The sequence below is a fragment of the Suillus clintonianus genome (assembly GCF_016758775.1).
Source record: "Suillus clintonianus strain FC179 chromosome Unknown DEU56scaffold_2, whole genome shotgun sequence".
Taxonomy (NCBI): domain Eukaryota; kingdom Fungi; phylum Basidiomycota; class Agaricomycetes; order Boletales; family Suillaceae; genus Suillus; species Suillus clintonianus.
In genome coordinates, this window is record NW_024539226.1 from 998,085 (window position 1) to 1,014,673 (window position 16,589).

The following is a 16,589-nucleotide window of genomic DNA, read 5'->3' on the forward strand; positions in this document are numbered from 1 at the left end:
CCGATGGATTATCACCGCTGGTGGAGATTCCAATAATTGCGGGGAGGTCAAAGCCCGTGATGTTGAGATGGGGATCGTAAGAACATTTCAAGGCCACTCGGACCGGATCAACTGCATCGATATCTCCGCGGACAACAGACTGCTGGCGAGTGGGGCAGAAGATCGTACAGCGTGTATATGGAGCTTGGACACCGGACAACTTGTGGCTGGTCCGTTCAAGAGTGCTGACAAAGTGGGCGCAATTCGATTCTCGTTAGACTCGAAGAAGCTCGCAGTCAAGTCAGGCGTGGCGAAGTGCCTTGAAGTGTGGGATGTCGATGCGCAGAAATTGGATTTCAGATTAGGGAAATATGATCGCAGATGCCCCGCCTCAGTTGCACCAGTGTTCTGGACGACGAAAGACAAATCCATTGTTGCCGCCTTTAGCTTCACGGACGAGAATGCCAGTAGGATCTATGAGTTTGATGCGTTGACATTGCAGACTATCGGAGCGTCTTTCGAAGGCCACACCGACACCATCTCTTGTCTAGCACTCTCATCTGACTGTGCTCTATCAGCTTCCGCGGACCAGACTATCAAGCTATGGGCCTTTCAATCCCGCCAGCTCCTCGCCTCGTTTTCCGTCCAGAAACCCTGTTGTCTTATTCTCTCACCCGACTCAAGCCAAGTGGCTTACACGACCTATGATGACACCAAGATCCATATTTGCAACACTCCACTAGACATCCTTGCTACCCTACGGCCTGCACAACCGACTAGAGTACGCAGCCTATATATGCATTGTTCCTGCGCTTACATTCTCTTGCAGATCAGTGCACCCCATTTACCTTACCAGCCCCGCGAACACCTTTCCTCCTCTTCCCGTACGAGCACAGTTCTCCCTGTTCATAACAATGCCCTTGACGATCTCCCCCCTGAAGTGATGCTCCAAGATCTCTCAAAATATATCACCAAGGACGGAGACTATCCTGTTGCTCGTGGCGGGTTAGGAGAGATCTGGAAATGCACCTATTTCATGGATCGGCTATCGATCAAAGTTCGTTGGCAGTATACTGTTTCTTCATCAGTCCAAAATTGATGATTGTGCAGGTCGCAGTGAAAGCATTGCAGGTGTACGCTGCTGATCAACTTGGTCCAGCGAAGTCGAAGAAAATCAAGGTAAGTGTTTTGACGAAAGATTACGTCTAATATCACTTACGCCAGATGTCGCTACTTCTTAGAGGATAATGCATGAACTCAGAATATGCGCCAACCTCAAGCACAAAAATATTCTCCCCGTTTATGGTTATACCAATGGGTTCGGCCCATTTATAGCGCTGGTCAGTCCTTGGGCGGAGAATGGAAATCTGTCCGCCTATTTGGAGCGTGTGGGTGTGGATCTTACTCTCGTTAGACGATTCCAGATTGTAAGTCCTCATTTGTATTTCATATTTCATACAGTCTACGGACTAATGACAATCTCAGCTCAGGGATATCATAGCTGGTCTCCAATATCGTACGTGCCAGTTAGTTTAATCTGGATCAGGAGTCATAACTATTCTCCGTAGTTCACGCCAACAGGGTTATCCATGGTGACTTCAGTGGGGTAAGTTCACCTTCGAAGTGGCACCCCCATCGAAGACCCCGGACACCCTTCGAGAACATCGTGCTCAACAGCACCACCGCTGCCCTAAGGCAACCCTGGCCATTTCTCTCTCTCCAGAAAAACAAATAAAACAATCAAAAAACACATTCTAGATACAACTTCTTCCTATTTGAATACACTGACATGCCCCAGGCAAAACAAGGTGTCGGACCGAAAAACGACCCACCCAATCCCCGTCCTCCGACTCCGAGTGTCGGCCCAAACACCCGCAACACTACTCGAGTCCCTACCAACACGGAAGACATTGAAGTCATGTCAAACTCAGTCATGAATACACAATCCACGGAAGCTTACCTGACGTACAAGTTGCTGAGCCACGGAAACCAGCCTTTCACCATACCTCATCTCATGTCCATCCTCTTTCACATCACCCAGATGTCCGCCAACATCCCATTACCGGTCATCTCTGCCATTCGTGCTGTAGCCTTCATCATGAAAAAACACGCCACGTGTGAAATAGCAGAAGCCGCTACCGAACAACTCGCAACCGAACTAGTCCCGCAACTGACAGATCAGATACGAGAGATCATGAAAGATACCACGAATCACCTTGCTACCTCACTCCAACAACTTGGAGAGTCCCTTGCCCCCACTGTAGAATCCGCCGAGCGCATGCATAAACTCCTCAAGGCTGAAAGAGAGGAAAAAGAGGCAGACATGAGAATAGCAGCGGACAGAATAGAGGAAGCGATCAATGACCTGCAATCTTCGGTCGAAGAATACCAGACGACACTGAAAACGCTCACCCCATCGCTCACCTCTACCCAAGATCGCATTAACCACCTGTCGACCCAATTGATGACGACCCCACAGCAACCCACCCCCTCGCCCTCATCCCAACCCACCTACAGCTCAATAGTAGCATCGCATCTCCCACCATCAGTGGACAAGGCAGTAGGACGGGCAGCTATCCGAGCACGAGAGATACTACTAGAAGCCCAGGCCAACAACACCCTATTCCCACCCAACACCCCCAACCTAGACATTGCAAAGAAACTGAAAGCAGCCCTCGCTGTCATCCGCACTGACACCACACCCCCGGGAGATATCAGATCGGTAGCAACCTTACGAAACGGAGGAATAGTAGTTGAACTGGAAACCGAACGACTAGCCTCCTGGTTAGGAAGCGCAGAGGGTAGAGCACTTCTAGAAGGGCAATTCGACTCCACTGTATCGTTCCGCAGCCGCACCTATCCAGTTGTTCTAGAATACTTACCCATCCATATGCAGATCGAACAGGAAGACTTTTTACGCAAAATCGAACTCGAGAACTACCTTCCCCCCAATTCCCTATCCTCCATCAGGTGGATCAAACCCCCTCTCCGCCGCACCCAAGAATAGCGCAAGGCCTTCGCCCTACTCCAGGTCTCAACAGCCACTTCCGCCAACGACATTCTCCGCGACGGACTATGCATAGACAGCGAACGTTTCGCAGTTCGCAAGGACAGGAAAGAACCAACCCGCTGTGCCAAATGCCAACGGTACGGACATATCGCACGCAACTGTACGGCACCGGTCGACACATGCGGCACCTGCAGCGGAGAACATCGCACTGCCTTATGCACTGCCTACCGCACCACCCGTTGTGTGAACTGCAAGAGCACCGACCATACAAGTTGGGCTAGGAAGTGTCCAGAGCTAATCCGAAGATGCGAACTCCTGAACGACAGATACCCGGAAAATAGGATGCCATACTTCCCCACGGAATCGGCATGGACTCACGCTATCCAACCCCCGCTACCCCCCAAGCCATCAACACCCGTCCACCCTCCCCCTACCTCTCCATCATCAACACGCCGCCCAAGACTTGTAAACGCCAACCTTCGTCAGACCACCATATCGTATCCGACCCAACCCAAGTCCTCTCAAGTCAGAACAGCGGCCACCTCACACCCTGCACATCACCCCAGCCCCAACACCAACCCACGCCCCCGCCCCCGCCCCCGCCCCCATTCACCTTCCCCATCCCTTGATTTCCACTGACAATCGGTGGACCTACTCAAGAACCTACTCCCTTTCACAGGCTCAGGACTTGATGACCCTGATCCATCCATCCCTAACGCCTTCGACAGCCCTACCTCCACCTCCTTTGTCACCGCCCATGACTGAATGCACCATCAATAACCCCGACTCTGTAAGACTCCGCATCTGGCAACAAAATCTCAACGCATCCCTCACTGCGCAAGCCTCGTTACTCAACAACCGAGACATCGCCAACTGGGACCTCATCATCATACAAGAACCCCACATCAACTTCCTGCGCAACACTAGTGCAAACCATCACTGGCACGTTCTTTATCCTACGCTACACTACACCCAACCTCAAAGCAAAACTCGAGCCGTCACATTAATAAGTGCAACCCTGGACACCAACTCATGGAAGCAGATTTCATTCCCGTCCTCGGATGTGGTAGTCATCCAACTGTCAGGCCCGTTTGGCAACTGCACTATATTCAATATTTATAATGACTGCAACTCCTCCTCTACACTAACCGCCCTCGCCTCATTCCTAGATACCAACATGAACATCATCAAACCCGCTGACTCGGATCACATGCTCTGGGCCGGTGATTTCAACCGGCATCATCCATTGTGGGAAGATATTCGTAATCGACACTTATTCAACTACACCGCTACCCAACCACTAATAGACTTGATTGCTGACCATAGTATGCTACAGCTGCTCCCACGCGACATCCCGACTCTTCAAGCTAACAACACTGGTAATTGGACAAGACCTGACAACGTCTTCGGTACAGAACTTCTATGCGACACCGTCATCTCCTGCAACACAGACCCCACCCAACGTGGTCCCAGAACCGACCACGTCCCAATACTAACCATCCTAGACCTCGAAACCCCACGCGCTGACCTTACCCCCCGCAGGAACTGGCAGAAGGTAAATTGGGAAGACTTCAACACTCGACTTACCGATCTAATCGGTGTATGCCCGCCCCAACCTTTGGCATCTGGAGACGAGTTCCAAGCCGCGGCACTCCACCTCACCCAATCCATCACGAGGGCCATCGACGACTGTGTTCCCCACTCCAGGCCCTCCCCTCACTCCAAGCGCTGGTAGAATCAGCGTTTGACGGGCCTGAGAAACAAGGTAACGGGACTTAGCAGATTATCATACCAGATGAGAGGTCTGCCCCTCCACTCGTGCCACGCGGACCTCAAAACGGCCAAGACCCTCTACGCCAATGAAATTGAAGCCACCAAGAAGCAGCATTGGATCGACTGGCTCGAAGATCTCGAGGGAAACGACCTTTGGACTGCCAACCACTACGTCACGTCCACCCCAAGCGACGGGGGCAAAGCCAGAGTCCCCACTCTAGCGATCCCCTCCCCTGACGGCACCATCGTTGAAGTGGTCACCAACGTCGACAAAAGTCTCATATTAGCTAAGTCCTTCTTTCCTCCCCCCCCGTGGCTGATACTGTTCCACCAGATGCCGAATACCCCGATCCCGTGGAACAACCCCCTCCCATCACACCATCCCAGATCGCACGCGCTATCACCCGCCTCAACGGTTACAAGGCTCCAGGACCAGATGGCATATGCAACATCGTCTTCAAGGAGTGCGCTAACGTTCTGATACCCTACCTAACCCCTCTATTCAATGCTGTATTCTCTCACCGCGTGTACTATCAGCCCTGGCGATACTTCTCCACTGTCGTCCTCCGGAAACCGGGCAAGCCCAACTATTCCATCCCCAAGGCCTTTCGCCCCATCGCTCTCCTCAACACCACCGGCAAACTCCTGACCGCTGTTGTCGCCGAACAACTTACGTTCATCCTGGAACACCACCGTCTGCTCCCCAACACGCACTTTGGCGGCCGCCCGGGTAGGTCCACGACAGACTCCATCCACCTACTGGAAGAAACGGTCAAGAACGCTTGGCGCTCCCACAAGGTAGTATCAGCGCTATTCCTCGATATCGAGGGCGCATTCCCCAACGCAGTCACGACACCCCTCATTCACAACATGCGAATGCGGCGTATCCCTCGCAGCCTCGTCCATTTCACTGATCTAGTTCTCTCCAACAGACACACCCAGCTCAAGTTTGATGGGTTCACGTCAGACTGGTTCCCTGTCACCAATGGAATTGGACAGGGAGACCCGCTCTCTATGATATTGTACATCATCTACAGTGCAGGACTCGTTGACGTCGCGAAGCCCCGCCGGGGCAGAGAATCACTAACCGAACTTACCCTTGCCTTTGTAGATGATACAGCCTTTATAGCGGTGGCGAAGGACTTCACCGCGACGCATAGAATACTGGCCGACATGCTCGAGAGACCCGGGGGCGGATACGCTTGGTCTACGGACCACAACTCCCGCTTCGAGACCAATAAGTTCGCCCTAATGGACTTCTCCATGAACCGCAATAAGGATCGCCCACCCATGCACATCCAGGGCTCCACCATACACCCCTCCCCCACCCACCGGTTTCTTGGAGTGATCCTGGACCAAGAACTTCGATGGAAGCCCCAGGTAGATAACGCTATCGCTCGCGGGACTGCCTACGTCCTTCAGATACGCCGTCTCTCCTCCACTACCAAGGGTATACCCCTGCGCCTAATGCGTCAATTGTATCAGTCCGTCGCGGTCCCCAAGATGCTTTACGCCGCTGATCTCTGGTTTTCGCCGGTATACCGCGAAGGATCGGGAGCATTGCAAAGAGGATCCATTGGGATCGCGAAGAGATTGTCGACCGTTCAACGAATGGCGGCTCTCGCTATCACCGGTGCCATGCGTTCCACGGCCACCGACGTCATAGAAGTACACGCCAACTTGATGCCCGTCACACTCCTCCTTCAGAATGCTTGCTACCGCGCTGCTATACGCCTCACGACCCACCCCAAATCCCACCCCCTATACGAGCCCCTACGTCGTGCGGCACGCCACTATGTCTCCTCGCATCGCTCCTCGCTACACAGACTAACGCATCGTTACGCTATCGTCCCCGACGATATAGAAACCCTTATCCCCTCACGACGGTCACCTTCCTCCTCCAATCCCTGGACTGCTCATATAGCCAAGTCCAAAGAAGACGCCATCCAGGAGCACGAACACCTGACGGAATCAATCCAGGTGTACAGTGATGGTTCACGCTGCAACGGAAAAGTGGGCGCAGCCGCTACGCTATTTCGCTCTGGGAAAACCCCCAGGACACTCAGATTCCACCTAGGATCTGATGAGGAACATACCGTGTTTGAAGCAGAAGAAGTCGGACTAACCTTGGCAGCGAGGCTAATAGCCACAGAACAGAATCTCTCCTTCCCCATCTCAGTCTCAGTCGACAACCAAGCATCCATTCAAGCAGGTGAGAGTTTCTATTCGCGCCCAGGCTCTTATCTGGCAGATCAATTCCGCAGGATGATTCAATGCGTGGCCAAACGACACGAGAACTTCGCAATGACCCTTAGATGGGTCCCTGGTCATGCTGGTGTTCATGGGAACGAGGAGGTGGACAAGCACGCGAAAGCGGCGGCAGAGAGTATACGAAAGAACAGTCCCCCTGACAAGCTTCCACGATACCTACGTCGTGGAGCCCTGCCCCTCAGTGTATCGGCTCTGAAAGAGGTTCAACAAAAGGAGACGCGCTCTCGTTGGGAGCGCCTATGGAGGAAATCACCCCGCTACAATCGCATGCATCAATTGGATCCTAAGCTCATACACCGCTCTTTCGTCAAACTCACCTCATCCTTCCCCAAGAAGCTTACTGGCCTATACATGGCGCTTCACACTGGCCATGCCCCTCTCAACCGACATCTACACCGTCTTGGGAAGACTGAAAGCCCGCACTGTGCTCATTGTCCAGGAATCGAGGAGTCCGTTCACCATCTTCTCACCATCTGCCCACACTATCAACGCGCACGACACGTTCTGATCCAGGCCCTTGGCCGCAAGGCTACTTCCATCCCTTTCCTACTAACGAACGAAGACGCTACCCCGCATCTAGTGCCGTACATCAATGCTACCGGCAGATTCAAGACCACCTTTGGTGAAGTCCCATTTCCTCATTAGTATCATATGCAGACAGTCACCCGCTCCCCCAGTAGTAACCCACATGTATCAAAAACACGCATCGCGTATATCGCACACCAAGACCATATCCCTCTCACTCCCCGCACTTCCCGCATCTCCCACTCGCTCACATGGAACCAACGCATCAATCCCTGAATCGCTCCAGCAAATATCTAAAGACCCTCGCCAATACAGGATCTATCCCATATATTCACTGCATTCAGAACGGTTCCTGTACCAGCCTATTAAGGCCGAGTACGCATTAGACTACCATCTCGACAGTTACATATATCACAAGTCTACTTATCCAGTCATCTCACCTCAACCGAATCGCGCGTCTAAAACGGCCGGCAGGAACGGCGGACTGGTGGGGTACATCCCACACCAGGGCATTCGCGGATTCTGGGATGCACATTAGGGCACTGGGGGCCCTTAGAATTAGCAAGTACTGTCCTACATAGAGTACTCTCTGAATGGACATAAATTGGATATAAAAAAAAAAAAAAAAAAAAAGTTCACCTTCTTGATGGTTTCAATCTGATTGAGATGTGATCTCCAGCCTAATGTGCTCATCCATGGGGATGGTACTGCGTGTGTTGCCGACTTTGGTCTCTCCTTAATGTATTCGGAGGTTATAAGCGCCTCACAGGCTTTCTGGACATCCACGCTCAAGGGAAACATGCGATGGATCGCTCCTGAGCTGCTCGAAGATCGGGAGGATGGATCGCAAGTGCGGCCTAGCGAGCAGAGCGACATGTATTCATTCGGCGGTATCATGTTGCAGGTACGTCTGGGTAATTTTGACGTCTCGATGGTATCATGAATTCCACTTGTAGGTCCTCACCAACAAGACTCCCTATTATTACCTCTCGAATGATGCGGCCATCATCTTATGCATAGCCAGGTCGGAAAAGCCTTCTCGATCTCGCTATCCTGTGCTCCCTGAAAAATACTGGGAGTTTATCGAGAAATGTTGGTCTACTGATCCCCGGGACCGTCCATCGACGGAGGCAGCTGACGGCATGATCAGGAATGAATTTCACTCGCTGTCTAGAGCCCCTGAAAACCCAGACCTCGCCGGGCTCTGTGACCTCACGAGATACATCACCAAGGACGAAGAATGCACTGCTGCTACTGGCGGGTTCGGTGAAATATGGAAATGCACATATAAGAAGGATGGAACATTAATCAAAGTTAGTTTGCGATATTTTCTGTCCATCTGTCTGAAGCAAAAAAAAAATCGCAGGTTGCAGTGAAATCGTTGAAGATATGTGCTGATGATCAATTTGGTGCAAAAAGGGAGAAAAAGATCAAGGCGAGTGGCTCGACGAAGGACTGCATCTATAACTGATGCTAGAGATCTGGCAGAGGATACGGCGCGAACTCACAATATGTGCCAACATGAAGCATAAAAACATTCTTCCCGTCTGTGGTTATACGTCTGGCTTCAGCCCATTTATGGCGATAGTCAGTCCTTGGGTGGAGAATGGAGACTTGACAACGTATTTGAAGTGTCAGGGTAAAACTCTTGCTGTCGTTCGACGATTCCAAATCGTAAGTCCTTCCATTTATTTTAGACGACCGACTGATAGCAATCTCAGCTCAACGATATCATAGCTGGTCTGCAATATCGTACGTGCTAGTTAGTGTCAATGCTGGATATGGAGTCAACTACTATTTCAGTTCATGACAATTATGTCATCCATGGCGACTTCAGTGGGGTAAGTTTAACCCTTCTCGATGCTTTCAATTTCATTGAGATGTGAGTTCTAGAATAATGTCCTCATTGATGGTGATGGCACCGCTTGCATTACCGACTTCGGTCTTTCCTCAATGTATTCCGAGGATATCAGTGCCTCTAGGGCATCCTGGACTTCGACTGCGATCCGAGGAACCGTGCGATGGTTGGCTCCTGAGCTAATTGAAGATAAGATGGATGGATCTGAAGTGCGGCCAAGCCAGGAGAGTGATATCTATTCGTTCGGCGGTATCATGTTACAGGTATGTCCGGGTAATTTCAACCTCTCAATGATATCATTAGCTCTTTAGGTCCTCACCAACGAAGCTCCCTATTATTACACCAAACACCAATACACCATCATCCTATGGATAGCGCAATCAAAAAAACCTGACCGAACCCGTTACCCTGACGTCCCTGACACATATTGGCGAATTATTGAGCGTTGTTGGTCTACTGTTCCTCAAGATCGTCCGTCGACAAAACAAATTGAGATAGAGATCAGGAACGAATTTTCCTCGCTGTTAAATCTTGCTGATTCTTGAGCTGTTTTACATCACAATCTGTTTACAGGACAGCTAAATATACAGCATGCGGTACATCATACTACTGTACGATAAACGTAGGCTCACCTCCGGGCTTCTCTTGTTTTGTCACTCTATAAGTACAACTTGGATGTAAATAGTCTCGCATGCACTCGAGTTCCAATACCTAGAATTAGACAAATGCACATCGCGCCGCTTCTTTCTCGTTGTTCTGTTCGTCCTGGAGAGGGGTGTCGATCAGTATGACCTACTGCGAGGCCAATATTTTTTCTTGCTTCCTGCATGCTGCTGGGGTTCAAGTTGAATTTTTCATCTAGCTACTTCTACTAGCTATAGTGATTCTTTGTGATCCTCGCAGGCCAATCGCAGGCACAGCTTCGACGGGGCATATATATTATCACAGTCAAACTTCTCAACAATATTACATAATATTTATTACTTATGCGTGCAGATCCTCACCAACATTATCACCTCTCGAGTGATGCCGCCATCATCTTATGCATAGCCAAGTCGCAAAAGCCTCGTCGATCTCGTTATCCTGTGCGCCACGACAAGTACTGGCATGTTATTGAGCAATGTTGGTCTACTGATCTTCAGAACCGTCCACCAACGGAGAAAGTTGACGGGGAGATTAAGAATGAAATTTACTATCGCTGTGTATATTTCGCTGATTCGAACTAGATATGTTGTACATGCCGCAATATTAATCAGGGAGAGAACAACCAAGTGAGACACTGAGAGAAATGAAAGTGACAGTCTCGATCATCGGGTCTGACCTGCAAAATCAATAGCCAGTCGCAGAGATCGTATTAGTACAATTCGATCGTGCTCACATCTTGGGGTATGTATCATACAGTAGAAGTATTAGCTAGCAGGTCATAGAAATACAAATATAAAGGGTATCAACCATACTCTCAAAACCAAACAGTATGAACCACAAGAGAAGTCTAAATAAGACTGACTCTCGTGCGCACAAGACCACCACGCCAATTCCGCATCCCCGCACTGCGGTGGTGCGACCAGTCACCCTGCATCCGCGCAAATGCATCCTGGATGTGCTCAGGCCGCAGAGCTGTCCTCGCTTCTGGTGGGGGTAAAAATAGCGAACTCGTAGGCAGCGGTGCCTCTTCTTCCTCTTCCTCCTCTCTCCTCGCGCGTTTCTCCCGTTGTTCCCCTCGCCTGTGTGAATTGTGCGACTTTCGCTTGCCGAGGATGGGCGAGGTACCCAGGTAGTCGTCTCGTAAATATGATTCTTCAAGTGATTTTTTGACGTCGAGGCCTGCGAGTGTGAGGGAGCGCACCATTTCGAAGGCAAGGAAGCCAACGATATCGACGGTGTCGTCGTTAGCTTTGAGGTCCAGGTGCGGGGGAAGGTTGAGAAAGTCGCGGAAGCGCTTGGCTAGTCGTTCGTCACGTCAATAAGATTTGAGTTGCCTAGCTCATGAAACGGCTTTACCTTTTCGATATGTAAATGATGCTTGTCTACAATCTGAATAATGTTGGTACTCTTCTCTCGTCATTTGACGTGTGGCATCGTCAGCTTCCTTGAGGCGTTGTATACTCGCTTCATGTGCCTCAATATCGTCCTCGTCCTCTTCGTCATCAGATTGGTGTCCAGATTGACGGAGCACCTCGCTGTAGATCGTTGAAATCTCCCAAGGAAGCTTGATAGTAATCTTTTGCGCCTTAGTCGTTAGTTTGTCTGCGCAGAAATTAGCAGACTAATAGACACATGTTGGTGAGATACGGACCATCAGCGCCATCCTCGAGGGTCTCAACCTCAACGCCACCCCCTCCATCACCGCCCGAGTCTTTGGCATGTTTACGAACGTCCTTCCATGAAAGATATGTCCGGAGACGGTTGACCTTGCCGCGGTCATGACGGATGAGGAAGATGAGGTCTTCTGCTGTGATGTAGCGCACACCACGCCGGTTCGCGTGGAGGCGGGCTTGCAGGATCTAGAGTAACACAATACATCACAGGAATCTCATCGTTCAAGTAGAAGACGACTCACAAGTTCAATAAGCTGGCTACGTACAATGTCCTCGACGAGGTTGACTGTCTCTGGATTTGGGTCTTGGATCTCCCCGAAGACGAACATCTGCGAGTATTCCGTCGTTCATGAGTGTGACATGTACATGAGTAATGGCGTACCATCTGAGATATCTCCTGTGTGTACTTGTAGTCACGACCCGTCCCATCTGAAGGTTTCTTGGTGACCGCAACCGGCGCCGGAGCAGGCGCTGCAGCTGGTGCTGCTGTTTGTGCTGGCGCCATGGTCAGCAGTGAACAGCTAAATGAAGTATCCGGTAAGCGATGAATTGATTAGTTTCCTAATGATTATGTAATAAGCCTTTCCCGTAGTTGGAAACATGGTCTCGTGGGGGTCTTGCTAATCGGTGTTGCAATCACTACGCCATCTCATCCATGTGGACCACCTGAAATACCATGTCTGCTGCTCGTCCATCCACAATTCCGTGTTTTGTTCTCCGTTCATACATTCGTGTAGCATCTTAGTTTTTTAATTGTCGCAAACGCCATGGCCGGCCAATTCAGTACTCCGCTTGAGCCGCCACTGAGCGAAGAAACGCTCGCGGCTATTAACGCCCAACTCTCTCAGCTTTCTCCACAAGACATCCTCGCATGGGCACTCACAAACCTCCCTGCACTCTACCAGACCACAGCTTTCGGGCTCACCGGGCTCGTCGCCCTCGATATGCTTTCCAAGTCCGGCCGCCCGATCCCGAAACTCATTTTTCTGGATACGCTGTACCACTTTGCGGAAACATATGAACTCGTGCAGCAGGTGCGAGAGCGGTATGCTGTTGATATAAGGGTATACAAGCCCGAGGGGTGCGAGACAATTCGAGATTTTGAAAAGAAGCACGGCGAAGAACTGTGGGAGAAGGACGAGGACACATACGATTTTGCGGTCAAGGTACGTTGCTTTTCCTTGGCTTCCTGTAAGTAGCAGAACTGAATTTTGCGTAGGTTGAGCCAGCCCAGCGTGCGTACCAGGAGCTTGGCGTGCGCAGTGTCATCACGGGCCGGCGCAGATCTCAGGGTGGCGATCGTGCTTCCCTCCAGCCGCTTGAGGTCGACGAAACAGGGCTCCTTAAGATAAACCCACTATTTGGGTGGTCGTTCGCGCAGGTCGATGAGTACATCCGCGAGAACAACGTTCCGAGGAATCAGCTGCTCGACCAGGGATATCGTAGTGTCGGTGACTGGCATAGCACGCAGCCCAGTCGTGAGGGAGATACTGGCGAGCGTGCCGGTAGATGGGCAGATAAGGGGGAGAAAACTGAATGTGGTCTCCATAAGAACTTTTTTGAGATGAAGTTGAGGGCAAAGGTACGCCGATTTGCGGGTGACATGGATGTTTTACTGATATTGTAACACTAGCTCGAGGAGCAACGCATACCAGCAGAAGAAGTGACAACTGCTTCAGAGGTAGTCACTCCTCCCGCATAATTAATTTAATGGTGTAACGATGCTTAGAAGTCTTGAATATGTATCACTATCCATTTCCCCGTATAAGCGCTGGTCTAAGGGCTTGAGAATCTTCCTTGGTTGGGCAACGTGTGTTATTTTGTGACCAGAGTAGTGTGTAGATCTATTTCTCGTTGAAGCTCGGGGCACTTGACGACTGCAGGCAGAACGCAGGGTTCGATAGTCTTGGAATTACAGTACAGTGGCTTCTATCTCTCAGCCATAATCTTAGTAGGTGCGTTCTTGACGTCCGATTTCCTGCAAGGTTGAAGGGGAATCCCACAAATGTCAATCCTGATCTTCGCTGTCATCAACCTCATGTTAGTACCCTATGCTTTGCGCCACAGTGAAGGCGCCCACTAGCAGCGCCAAGTTATGGTTTACTAGAAGCATTCTAATAACAGTAGTACGCCTAAACCTATCATGAGGTGGCTAGCCTCGCCCTATTCATATCCCATAGCACTGGTTTCCGGCGCGGCAGTCCCCGCGCTGATGGATCTTGTTGATAAACGCCGCTATTCAGGGTATAGTCCATCAGCTTCATATAGGCAGAAGGCGCCGGCTCGGAGGTCAGTGTCACTTTCTTCTCCTCCACATCCTCCCTCTAGCAGTGATGTCGCTCAAGTATGTGGGTTTCAGCAGCTACTGGCTGAATATACTCTCCCGTGTTCCTAACTTTTGTATGTTACTGTCTGACAGTCCCCCGTCCATACTTCATCCTGTGTTCAATGACATACACCCGTTTCCCCCGCTCCCCGACATCAACAAGGAGAGCATCAGGACACAGGTGTTTACGCATCGCTCGTATTACGGAAGACCGAATCATGTCTTCGAGGACCATCCCCAGGACCCGAGTCCAGACAATGAAAAGTAAGCAAGGCCCTCTTCTGTCGGCTCCCTAGGTCGTCAGGCTGTGTTGCTGTCTAAACCACCGCACGCAACTGAATGAGCTTCGATATGGGCACTCATGCGAGGAGTTAATACTGATCCCTTCCGCAGATATGAGCATCTTGGGGACACTGTGTTAGGTCTGGTGGTGACCAAGCTCCTTCTGGAGATGTACCCAAACTTACGGGTTGGGCCGTCTACGGTACGCTTCATTTCTCAATGGGTAGTAAGTATGCATGCCCAATAGGTCTTTGTCAGAAAATCCGAGCACTGGTCGTAGGCAACTCAACTCTTGCTGATGTTTCCCGTAAGTACGACCTTCCAGCAAGACTGCGCTTGCATCCCGCGCAGGCGATTACCCTGCGCGCTTCTGTCAACATTCAAGGTACGTTCTCGCTGCCCTTTATAAGTCAATTTGCCAAACGAAGTGTTCCCAGCCGACGTCTTCGAAGTACGTCACCCCTGATATTTGAACAAATGAATGTTGACACGCACCGACAGTCTTACGTGGGCGGGCTCTATCTCGAACAGGATCTGGAAGGCGTCCAGCCATGGCTCAAAGCCCTGTTTGGACCCTACGCAACTGAGGCGTACAAGCGAGTGCGCGAGCAACATCGTCTCCCACCCCTTCCGCCGACTGCGCTTGTCGCGCCCCACTCAGTTCTGTCCTCACCCCCACCCTCGCCCCCCCAGCCCCGCCCAAGTGCCACGCCCACTACCATAGGGCACCTCGCGCTGTTCAACCAACAGCTCCAGAAGGCTAACAGGATAGTCGAGTGGATCTATGCAGACGGCACTGGCGAGGGTACGAAGACGACCCCAATTTGGATTGTGAGATGCGAGGTCGACGGGGAGGATTACGGTCGCGGGCAAGGTGGGACCAAGAAAGCCGCCCGGAACGAGGCCGCCAAAGAGGGTCTGAAGAAGATGGGCATCGAAGTCTGACAGGCAAAGACGGGTGGGTGTTCTTTCGTTGGATTGTTTGGTCAAGGGCTGGATAAACTAATTTGATTGGTCTTTGCAACAGGCTTTCAGCACCGTCTCTCCAGACTTGCGCTGGCTGGAGATCTACTCTTCTATTGGTGGCATCGTCGGCCTGCGCTAGTGTGCAGAGGTTGTGTATGAGATGTTGCGTCAATCCGTCAACATAAATGTGATTTGCTGTTTCATCGTCTTGATTTCTTGATTTGCCTTGTCGTACTATCCAGTTTTATGAAAGGAGCCAGATCGAACGGGAGTGTTCATACATGTGCTAAATGGTCTACTATTAGATTATCGTTTTGTACCATGCTGTGGAAATGTTTCATCAATGTCATCGTGCTTTCGACTGTCGATAACTTTATGACTTACCTGAGACATTATCTGGAGGGGAAACGGAAATCCAAGGACCTGCAAAACTTCTATACCGAATCGCGGAGCCTCCCAATATTGTCCACTGGAGGCGCACCCCAAACAAGCGTCTTCCTTGATGGATCCAGCAAGTGGGGGAAGTGCTTTTCAAGAATAGGCACAAGCACACCTCGGTGTCTTGATGGCACAGTAGCTAGCTTAGCATCCACCGGCACACTGTTCGGAATCTGCGCCGCCACAACTTTTGCCTCGTCTATCACGGGAACTTTGACCTCCTCCACGATTGTCGACCCAGCACGCATCAGTGCCCGTGCCTCCTCATCAACGTCCGAGAAGTCATCTTGTTTCACAGCGCTGATAGAGTACGCCCAGACACCGACGCCGAAGCCCGCAAGGATGAGGCCGGTGATAGCATTTCGGAAGCGAAAGGGTGCGCGTGCGCGCTGGAGGCCGGGGGACATGAGCTGTGAGTGTTACGTGTCAAACGTGCTTTCGTTTTCGGAGACGCTTGCTTATACGAATGCTACGTACAGAACTACGTGGTCGATAGGATGCAGCGACGGTCTTCTTGGATACGTATTGCTCGTCTGCCATCGTGATCTGTTGATTGGTGTTCTAGCTTAGTTCTAGCTGTTACAAGTTAGCATAAAATTTGACCCTCGATTCCAATATTGTACGAACCAATTTTACTGCTCTGAAGTTTCCTGTTCTTTCGTGCTTCGCTTCTATACTCAGCTCACTAGCGTGCCACGCCTCCAAGTCGTTGTCCAAGAAATTCTCACTGTTGGCCAAGTTAGCCAACTGCTTGCGGAAATCATGAGGTCACTCGATCACCTGACCCAGACCTGAACGCGGACGGCTTTCCTGCATCCGTGAACGGCCTGGAATTCCACAAGG

The 16,589-nt window shown here is 50.9% G+C and overlaps 7 protein-coding genes across 7 annotated transcripts; 5 read left to right on the forward strand and 2 right to left on the reverse strand.

Moving 5' to 3' along the window:
* Positions 1–922: 922 nt before the first annotated feature.
* On the forward strand, positions 923–1,589 carry DEU56DRAFT_750927 (kinase-like domain-containing protein; the record flags this gene model as incomplete). The annotated part of the gene is made up of 5 exons (XM_041349554.1): positions 923–1,036; positions 1,090–1,158; positions 1,221–1,406; positions 1,465–1,495; positions 1,561–1,589. 5 exons carry the CDS (start codon positions 923–925, stop codon positions 1,587–1,589), a joined length of 429 nt encoding a protein of 142 aa, XP_041215385.1.
* A 5,750-nt stretch (positions 1,590–7,339) lies between these two features.
* DEU56DRAFT_700514 (uncharacterized protein) lies at positions 7,340–7,663 on the forward strand (the record flags this gene model as incomplete). The annotated part of the gene is made up of 1 exon (XM_041347305.1): positions 7,340–7,663. A coding segment is annotated over one exon (324 nt), but the record flags the coding sequence as incomplete, so codon positions are not given.
* A 574-nt stretch (positions 7,664–8,237) lies between these two features.
* Positions 8,238–9,961, forward strand: DEU56DRAFT_975975 (kinase-like domain-containing protein; the record flags this gene model as incomplete). Its single annotated transcript, XM_041359593.1, has 7 exons — positions 8,238–8,462; positions 8,515–8,871; positions 9,047–9,232; positions 9,280–9,310; positions 9,362–9,399; positions 9,452–9,679; positions 9,728–9,961. The coding sequence occupies exons 1-7, from the start codon at positions 8,298–8,300 to the stop codon at positions 9,959–9,961; spliced, it is 1,239 nt and encodes a 412-aa protein (XP_041215387.1). The 5' UTR covers positions 8,238–8,297.
* Positions 9,962–10,653: 692 nt separating this feature from the next.
* DEU56DRAFT_766951 (TFIID-18kDa-domain-containing protein) lies at positions 10,654–12,254 on the reverse strand. The gene is made up of 5 exons (XM_041351121.1): positions 12,117–12,254; positions 11,977–12,063; positions 11,713–11,920; positions 11,418–11,663; positions 10,654–11,360 (listed from the first exon to the last, which is right to left on the reverse strand). The coding sequence occupies exons 1-5, from the start codon at positions 12,237–12,239 to the stop codon at positions 10,909–10,911; spliced, it is 1,116 nt and encodes a 371-aa protein (XP_041215388.1). The 5' UTR covers positions 12,240–12,254; the 3' UTR covers positions 10,654–10,908.
* Positions 12,255–12,366: 112 nt separating this feature from the next.
* On the forward strand, positions 12,367–13,546 carry DEU56DRAFT_846721 (uncharacterized protein). The gene is made up of 3 exons (XM_041355139.1): positions 12,367–12,900; positions 12,954–13,316; positions 13,368–13,546. The coding sequence occupies exons 1-3, from the start codon at positions 12,502–12,504 to the stop codon at positions 13,434–13,436; spliced, it is 831 nt and encodes a 276-aa protein (XP_041215389.1). The 5' UTR covers positions 12,367–12,501; the 3' UTR covers positions 13,437–13,546.
* A 590-nt stretch (positions 13,547–14,136) lies between these two features.
* On the forward strand, positions 14,137–15,287 carry DEU56DRAFT_723214 (ribonuclease III domain-containing protein; the record flags this gene model as incomplete). The annotated part of the gene is made up of 5 exons (XM_041347761.1): positions 14,137–14,324; positions 14,454–14,544; positions 14,601–14,727; positions 14,780–14,793; positions 14,844–15,287. 5 exons carry the CDS (start codon positions 14,137–14,139, stop codon positions 15,285–15,287), a joined length of 864 nt encoding a protein of 287 aa, XP_041215390.1.
* Positions 15,288–15,420: 133 nt separating this feature from the next.
* Positions 15,421–16,416, reverse strand: DEU56DRAFT_234337 (uncharacterized protein). The gene is made up of 4 exons (XM_041345211.1): positions 16,374–16,416; positions 16,224–16,322; positions 15,693–16,156; positions 15,421–15,632 (listed from the first exon to the last, which is right to left on the reverse strand). The coding sequence occupies exons 2-3, from the start codon at positions 16,284–16,286 to the stop codon at positions 15,743–15,745; spliced, it is 477 nt and encodes a 158-aa protein (XP_041215391.1). The 5' UTR covers positions 16,287–16,322; positions 16,374–16,416; the 3' UTR covers positions 15,421–15,632; positions 15,693–15,742.
* Between the last annotated feature and the right edge of the window lie 173 nt (positions 16,417–16,589).

Excerpts from the sequence above, each read along its gene's own strand:
- DEU56DRAFT_766951 (XM_041351121.1), bottom strand. The coding sequence starts at position 12,239 with ATGGCGCCAGCACAAACAGCAGCACCAGCTGCAGCGCCTGCTCCGGCG. Across the intron at positions 12,064-12,116 it reads CACAGGAGATATCTCAGATG|ATGTTCGTCTTCGGGGAGAT; the intron begins GTACGCCATTAC and ends GAATACTCGCAG. Across the intron at positions 11,664-11,712 it reads CCTCGAGGATGGCGCTGATG|ACAAACTAACGACTAAGGCG; the intron begins GTCCGTATCTCA and ends ATTTCTGCGCAG.
- DEU56DRAFT_846721 (XM_041355139.1), top strand. The coding sequence starts at position 12,502 with ATGGCCGGCCAATTCAGTACTCCGCTTGAGCCGCCACTGAGCGAAGAA. Across the intron at positions 12,901-12,953 it reads CATACGATTTTGCGGTCAAG|GTTGAGCCAGCCCAGCGTGC; the intron begins GTACGTTGCTTT and ends AATTTTGCGTAG. Across the intron at positions 13,317-13,367 it reads AGATGAAGTTGAGGGCAAAG|CTCGAGGAGCAACGCATACC; the intron begins GTACGCCGATTT and ends TTGTAACACTAG.
- DEU56DRAFT_234337 (XM_041345211.1), bottom strand. The coding sequence starts at position 16,286 with ATGGCAGACGAGCAATACGTATCCAAGAAGACCGTCGCTGCATCCTAT. Across the intron at positions 16,157-16,223 it reads CCTATCGACCACGTAGTTCT|CTCATGTCCCCCGGCCTCCA; the intron begins GTACGTAGCATT and ends TAACACTCACAG.